Here is an 8,700-nt window from a genome sequence, read left to right on the forward strand (position 1 = left end):
GATCATTACTTAGCACAAAACAACACACAATTAAGTAACGAACTCCTTCAGGCATGAAACCCCACATAACTTACAGTTCCTTAATCTCCTTGTATCGTCGATGGAGGAACAGTTCAGCCGGACATGACCGAATTCACTTGGTTTACCAGGTATAGTATGCTACTTGGTAGCTAATGTTTACAGTATATTTAGTACAGCAGTGCCTACTCCAGTGGCAGTAACGACTGACCATGTATAGAATCAGGGAGGTGGAAGAGTCTCTCTTCCACCTCCCTGATAGAATCTAGTTCTAGTGTGAGTATGAGTGTGATGTGACTAGACGCGTGAGAGTGCAAGTGATCTATTATTGTTCCCAACCAGTGGCGTATCTAGGGGGGGGGGGGGGGCAAGGGGGGCACGTGCCCCGGGCGCCACTCCTTGGGGGCGCAAAAAAACGAAAAAAAAAAGCAGAAGAAAAAGGAAAAAAAACGAAGAAGAAGAAAAAAGAAAAAAGAAAAGAAGAAGAAGAAAAAACCTCGCCCGGAAGGAGGGGGGGGGGGGGGGGGGGGGGGGAGGGAGAATGGTGGGGGGGGGGGGGCAGAAAACCAAATCAAACAAGATAAAAACAAAACATGATGACGACGCGGACAAAATGACAATGTTTATTGTGTTCACACAAGAATTCCATGTTCTGTCAGCTGAAATACAAAAATTTTCAGCTCGCTCGCTGCGTTCGCTCGCCAAAATTTAAAGAAGGTAAGAACAAAACGTGATGATGACGCGGACAAAATGACAATGTCTATTGTGTTCACACATGTCATTTTATATTTAGCAAGCAAAATGTTTCACGGAGCAGCGACTGCAATTTCTTTCGTTCTGAAGCGATCGCCAATTAGATCAAAAGAATGCGCCAACGGTTTCGAACATACGGGGGGGGGGGAGGGGGCGCAAAAAAATCAAGTAAGATAAGAACAAAACGTATATAATGATGGCGAGGAAATATGCAAATTTCGGCTCACTCGCTCGTACAATTTAGAGTATTTTTTTTTCAAGTCCACAGTTGGTATAAATCGTTATCTATAAGGCCGTCACTATTATCTTGATTAGGATTGTAAGATTAAATAAGCAAAAAATGACAAGAATTCAATGTTTTGTAAGCTGAAATACAAAAATTTTCGGCTAGCTCGCTGCGCTCGCGCGCCAAAATTTATCAAAAAGAAAAGAAAAAAAGAAAAGAAGATAAGAACAAAACGTGACGATGACGCGCACAAAATGACAAAGTCTATTGTGTTCACACATGTCATTTTATATTAAGCAGGAAAAATGTTACACGGAGCAGCGGCTGCAATTTCATTCGTTCTGAAGCGATCGCCGATTGGATCAAGAGAGGACGCCAACGGTTTCGAACATATGGGGGGGCGCAAAAAAATAAACAAATCAAAAAAGATAAGAATGAAACGTAATGATGACGCGGAAATATGCAAATTTCGGCTCACTCGCTCGTACTAATTTAGAGTACATGTACTAGTATTATAAGTCCTCAGTTTGTTGGTTTAAATCGTTATCTATAAGGTCGTCACTATATCTTGATTAGAATTGTAAGATTTAATAAGCAAAAAATGACAAGAATTCCATGTTTTGTAAGCTGAAATACAAAAATTTTCGGCTCGCTCGCTGCGCTCGCTCGCCAAAATCTATCCAAAAAAAAAAGAGAAAAGAACAAAGAGATAAGAACAGAACGTGACGATGACGTGGAAATATACAAATTTCGGCTAACTCGCGCGTACTAATTTAGAGTACTTTTTAAATTCCTCATGCAGTTTGTTGGTATAAATCGTTGCCTATAAGGCCGTCACTATATCTTGATTGGAATTGTAAGATTTGATTAGCAAAAAATGACTAGAATTCCATGTTTTGTAAGCTGAAATACCAAAATTTTCGGCTCGCTCGCCAAAATTTATCAAAATTCATTACATTTAAATCATCCTCAAAAGACCCCTTTAAAGTGCTTGAAAAAGCATATCATGTGGACTTTGTTTAAAGTCCCTACTGGGATGGGGTTGGGGTTGAACACTTTTTAAGAAATTAGGGGCGCAATTTTCGCGCTTGCCCCGGGCGCCGTTTTCCCTAGATACGCCACTGTTCCCAACTGCCAGCTGCAATTAAATGGTGAAGATGAGAGTAGAAGCTAAAGTGGCTTCACAAGCTTTTATAATAATATCAGTGATATTGTAGACTATGGTCGCGATGGAGCTGAAGGGAAGTACAGACAGTATCATAATGTCACTGGGAAGACTTCTACCATTTGTCCCTCAGCAGAGCTTGTGGCACTTGCTTGCATTCTACGAATGAGTGTCGGCTTTTCATTATTCCATAAATTTGCTCACAGCTTTGGCAGTATTTTGCAAGATCTATTTGACAAAATCGCTTCTTATTTCTGAATGCTGTTTTTTCCCCTTCAAAAAAGTTTTTAGCTGACCACTGAGTAGATGATATCAATGTAATGCTTTCTTTAGTGGATGATAATAAAAGCTGGTCATGGTATTTTAATTATACAATATTGTTTCCATTGCTTGAATAAACAATTGTTTTTCAACATTCTTATCATGACCACTGGACTCGTATCACTAGAATTAGTAGAAGAGAAATTATTAATTGGTAACAGTTTGTGTAAATGTTTAAATAGGTATGACACCGGTACAGCAGATCTATACACATTGTACTATTGGTGGAGATGAGGATTGGGATTTTAACTTTTTTGTGAGATACCACGAAGCCACTTATGAAGTAGTACAGAGCATACCATTTTAAGAGGAATTCAAAGTTTATTTGATGAAAATTGGTTTTGGAATTGCTGAGACATCCAAAAAAAAAGCAAAATAAAGTACTCAAAGGTGGGTCCCACCTTTTATTATGATAACCCTGTTTTGGACATCCCTGCCATTTCAAAACTAATTTTCATCAAATAAATATTGAATTCCTCTTTGAATTACATGCTCTTTCACATATCATAAGAGGTTTCTCATTATCTCACCAAAAATGTTAAAAACCTGACATTTTACTAGGTCTCAACCAAAACTATAGTCTATACTATCCCTTTAAGTTATGCTGAGACAAAAAGAGAATCAGAAAAAAAGAATAGCATGGTTGGGGATGAAAAAATGTTAACTGGGAAAGTTGGGTATTCTGTTATTCAAGTGTGATTTTCCTTCCATATTTTTTGTTGGTAGCTACTGAAGAAGAGATGTCTGTATACAGCAGCATCGGTGGTGTTTGGGCAAAGGTTAGAGAATCCTACTATCAGCTCTGCCCTGGGGCTGCCGATAGTCCACCATGACGGATACGAATGCTACCTCCCTCCGAACCACCGCTTCCAGATGAGGAAGTTCAACAAGCTGAGGGACGTCCTCCTGCGGGACGGAGTCGTTTCTCGCAAGCAGATCAGCTACCCCCTCCAGACCACGAAGGAAGAATTGAAGTGCGTCCACGCAGATGACTATATCGATCGTTTCTTTGAAGGGACGACGAGCAAGAAGGAGCAGCGTGTCACTGGATTTAAGTGGAGCAAAGGACTGGTTTCACGATGCAGATACGAAACGGGTACAATTTTAAATTCTTCAAGGACCTCTTCTGCATGAACGAGGATCATTCGATGAAAATATGTGATTGAAAAGATTGTCTTTTTTTAGTTGCCAGTGATACTGACCTTTGATTTGTGAACTGCATTTTTTTCAGCGTATTCATTGTAAAGGGAATTTTGCATGAAGTGTACGATGATTCTCTTATGGAGAGCAGTACAATATATTCATGTAAATGACCATCCTTACCTGGAATTTAGGGATAGGGTTCTTTGTTAGTCTCCTTTACTCCAACAATAACAAGTTGTCTGGTTAGTTATACTCTTTGGTATTGTAGTGGGAGCACCCCCATGTAGCAGGCATAATATGGCTTACCCCCTCCCAATCATACAGTAGTGTAATGGAATTTGTGACTATCGGGTAAATGTGTGTTTTTCCCACTTGTAGGGGGCACAATACTTGCCGCTGAACTTGCCTTAGATCGTGGTCTGGCGAGTAGTACAGGAGGGGGCACCCATCACGCCTTCCCTGACCACGGAGCTGGCTTCTGTCTCATCAATGACATGGCAACAGCTGCTCGACTGATGATTCAGAGGTCAAAGGTGGACAATGTGCTTATTGTGGATCTGGATGTTCATCAGGTGAGTTTAAGTTGTGATCATTGTATCCTGTTTGTACAGAAGTCTAGTAGTGGAAGTACTTCCCTTGTCTGTTTTGTTTGTTTTTGCTTTGTTTTGCTTTGCTTTGCTTTGTTGAAACAGACATATGAATGGTAAGTACTTTTGTCTACTGTAATAACCAGAAAATGCCTTTGGATGAGATGCAGAACATATACCACCTCCCTGACTGTGTATCTTCAAACTTGTGTTCTGTTCAATCAAGTATAGCTGGTGATCTTTCTGTTTGTGATTAGGGGCACCTGCCACTTCTGTCATTTCAAATAAAAGGAAAAGGTTTGGCTTATGTGATTTTGCAAAATAAGGTACAAAATATGTCTGCATTTCAATGAATGCATTTCATAATTGCAATATTTTTATGATGCCCTATATCTACTGCTAGGGTGATGGGACGGCCGTGATATTCAAAGATGACCCCTCTGTCTTCACGCTCTCCGTACATTGTGGCAAGAACTACCCCGTGAGGAAGCAGGAAAGTGACTGCGATGTTGCCGTGGACGTTGGCCTAGGAGACAAGGAGTATATGAAGGTAGTCCAGGACCATCTTCCAAGCATTCTGGACAGGTTCAGACCGGGTCTGGTCTTCTTCGATGCGGGTGTGGATCCACACAGGGACGATGCTCTCGGACATCTGGAGCTCACTGATGATGGTAAAGGATTTCTTTCTGTCTACCATATCTGTCATATTGCAATGCTTTCCAGATATTTTGCTGGTTGGCTTACAGATATTGAGAAACAATAATTTTGGATCCACTTGTCACTTCTCTCCACTGAGAGCAGGTTGTGCCCCACTTGGGCTTTTCCTTTCTGAGAGGGCCCAGTTTGTTACGGATGGAAGAGTACAGTGGACTCCTGTTATAACGTAGTCCTCGAGACTGGCAGTTTTCTTTCGCTATATCAAAATTTTGTTATAACTGAATGAATAAACAATAAAAATACATAGAGTGGATAATGTTGCAGCCTGAAATTTTATCTTGTTGTAAACAGAATTTCGTTATAGCCGTGTTCGTTATAACAGGAGTGCATCATACCAGGTATTTTTGTCAATTCGAGAAGAACACAGGCTTTATTTCTTTGATACTTAACTTTCAAACTGAAGATTAGAGACATGACTTCAGGTCAGGTGCACAATCAGCATATAGGTCAATGATTGTGTCTTTTCTTATAAGATAGAAAGTAAGGGATGCATATTGTATCTCAGATGTACAGCACCCATTTACACACGAGTCTCAGCAGGAGCAACGTGAATAAAGTGTTTTGCTGCGGACACGGCTTCAGCCGTGAGCCACAACTCCTTTGCATGATACACTTTTGATGGGATTTCTTTGAATGCCTAATGAAAGACATTCACTTCGGCTCAACGTTGCCTTTTTATTTGCTCTCTGTTCTTCAGGACTGCTCAAGCGAGACCACTGGGTCATCACCGAGGTCGTATCAAGAGGGATCCCATGTGTGACAGTTATAGGAGGTGGTTACGATGATGTTGACCGCCTTGCTGCAAGACATTCTCTCGTTCACCGAGCAGCCTCCAAGGTAGGCCAGTGAGGTCAGGATTTCCAGCCCATCAGGGAAAATTACTGTACTTTTTCCAGTCAGGGAAAAGTCAGGAAATTTGATGAAAATGCCTCAAATCAGGGAAAAGTCAGAGAATTTTGATTGGCCCAAAAATACAAAGTAGTCAGTCAGACTCTGTTATACTTTGTTGCATATCAGGACAACATCCATTGGATGACTGTTTTACATTACAGTGTTTTAGCTGCAAATAGTTCACTGCAACAACATAGAAAACATGTGAAACTGAAAATGAGTTTGAATAATTATCATGGAATTTTGAGACTTCATCAGGGAAAAATCAGGGAGTTTGTTTTCTTGAAATGCTGGGAACCCTGGAGGTATAGCCAGTGAGTTTTTTTAGTGCACTTGTGCATTGCAGTTCACACTTATTGTCTGTTACAAACTGCAACATGGTTATTAAGTCAATGCCAACATCCTCTGTGCATGTTGCTAGACAGAGGACGTTCAGTAGTGTAAGGGCATCAGTTTGATATCTAGGAATTGGTCTTATGTCTTTAGTTCTTTCGAGTCTGCAAAGTTCCATTATACCAGCCCCTGGGTTTGTACCAGGTTGTGACTCATACTTAACCCAGCACCATTTATGAGATGCTGATATTTGTCTATCAATTTGTCCTACGAATGGACAGTATTTTGTAGAAGACCAGGGTAAGAATTCCACAGATCCCCTCAGTATAATCTATACATTTCGAATAAAGTATATTTCTCACCTTTTGGGATTTAGATAATGAGCAATAAGGCTGTGTGTTTGTGTACAAATTGCCAAGTACCCCACCAATTAGTGCTTGTTATTTTCTAATGCACTTGACACATTTGCCTGTTTGTCACTAACGTACATGTGTATGTCTATATGAGTAGTACTGTTAACAGGATTTGTGTTGTGGCCCATTATATATTCAGTGGTGGGGTATACTGTTAAAGTGGAAATTGTCGCGGTGTTGAAATTTTCGCGCATTTCGTGCAACCAGAATCTAGCGCGAAAATAAAAGCACACAAATATTTTTGCTTGCCGTATGTGCCAGTAGTTGATGTCTTGATTCAGCGGAATTAAAAACACGCGAAACTCTTCTTACTCTGCTGAGCGCGAAAAATTAGTCGTGCAAAAATATCCACTTTTACAGTGGGTGAGAAGTTCTGTGCATCACAAATTTTAAGAAAGAAATAGTGTAAAAAAAACACTTTTCATTGAAAGTGATAGATCATAGATTTAAGTATTGCAAAGGATTTTATGGGAATACACTTTGAAAGTAATTGATCAGTCACACATACATATATGCCAACGGAAAGAAATAAGATTGCTCAGACAGAGCAGAGAATGACCGTAATGCCACAGTGTAGGCTACAATATTGCAGAATGCAGAAATAGATTTTGAAGAAAATGCTGGGACTGCCATGTTATTTCACTGCATTTTTCACAGTTGTCATTTATAGTCTATTGTGGGTTAATCTGTGTTTAATATGAATGTTTTCTCTCAAAAGTCTCCAAATTTTTTGCAGCTTGTAGTGTATTGCTAGTAGTAAGAAAGGACCAAACTGCTGATAATGCTCTCGCATGATGTACACCTGTTGTATTTATTCTAGGTTTGGCAGGAGAGGCTGCTTTGATGTGTGTCGTAGGAGGACTTGATGCTGATACTGCCTGGCTTACAGCGTTCCACTGCAGGGCCATCATTTGGAGCAGACTGAAGTGCAAGGTGCAACAAACCAGACACGTTCCCTTTCTTTGGGCGATAACAACAACGACAAGAACAACAACAAAAGCCATTTCAGGCAAGGTTGGGCTACTTGCATGGCTAGCCAATAGTGGTCTCTTTCTTCATGCTATAGGAAACTTACCTCAATGCCATGATTTCTAGACCAAAAGATGTTATAACCCTTGAAGCATGTAAATGATATGATAATTTTGTGCTTTCTATGCAAGTTTTTGCTGTTATATCTTGCCACCAGTTTGTTGACCATCTTGCTCAGTCAGTGATGAGGAAGAAATGTTTGCGACATTCTGCAATATCTGATAACAGCATGACACAGGGTATATTTGCTCCAGTATTCAAACTTTTTCACATGATAGTACTTATACTTATTTCAAGATAATATATTCATTTTGTTTTGGTCAACAAGAGGACTGTGAACTTGGCACTGTGACATGCTCAAAATAAGATATAATCAAGCAATTAGAAAATGTGTAAGAACTTTAGAAATATCATGCTCATGTGAAAATTTGTGCTCAAAGCATGTGACTGAGCATCGGGCATAAGCGACATAATGGGAAATAAGTCACAAAGTATCATGCCCTTGTCCCCACCCAGATGTTACCAACATTTTAGTGCAGTAACAAGCTTTCGTCTAGTCTTTTGACAAGGCCTCGTGGGTGAGGCTTGGAAAAGAGACTAATTGCAAGGCAATGAGCGAGCGCGAGAGACTGGGAGGTGCAGCTCGTTTTTGTGTTCCCCTGATTCTTGCTATGCTTGGTATGGCAAGTTTGTGTCACTCCTCAGCAACAATGCCTTGTTAAAAGGCTCTCATTCATCTTGTCCCACACACAAAATGTGCTCTACATAAGATTACAGAAGACAAAAATAGGTTCATACGCAGTATCACTGCAAAACGTAATCGTTATGGTCTTTTACTGTAAAAACTAAATATGTAAGCCACCCCGAAATATTTTGCTATCTTATATTAGCATACCATCATAATGTATACTATCTGTTTTCCAAATTATCCATATTGTGTATTCTATCTTCTTACTTAAGTTTTCTGTCACTATATTATCAGGTTTTATAAGTTGAGGAGACGTCTTCCCAACAAAATTATGCAAAACACTAACAGCATTAGAAGGTTTGAAAGCACAAAACCAGACCTGCAATAAATCACATCTGCCTACCTGTGGATGCAAC

The 8,700-nt window shown here is 40.0% G+C and overlaps 1 protein-coding gene across 1 annotated transcript; it reads left to right on the top strand.

Annotated features, from left to right (window-relative positions):
- Window positions 1–7,516, top strand: LOC139744378 (uncharacterized protein SYNPCC7002_A1628-like). The gene is made up of 6 exons (XM_071654819.1): window positions 1–149; window positions 3,210–3,579; window positions 4,005–4,198; window positions 4,617–4,884; window positions 5,628–5,767; window positions 7,388–7,516. Exons 1-6 carry the CDS (start codon window positions 54–56, stop codon window positions 7,409–7,411), a joined length of 1,092 nt encoding a protein of 363 aa, XP_071510920.1. The 5' UTR covers window positions 1–53; the 3' UTR covers window positions 7,412–7,516.
- The last annotated feature ends 1,184 nt before the right edge of the window (window positions 7,517–8,700 follow it).

The sequence above is a fragment of the Diadema antillarum genome, unplaced genomic scaffold, assembly GCF_040938485.1.
Source record: "Diadema antillarum isolate AM-2024a unplaced genomic scaffold, OU_Dant_1.0 seq00001165_RagTag, whole genome shotgun sequence".
In the NCBI taxonomy this organism is placed as follows: Eukaryota; Metazoa; Echinodermata; class Echinoidea; order Diadematoida; family Diadematidae; genus Diadema; species Diadema antillarum.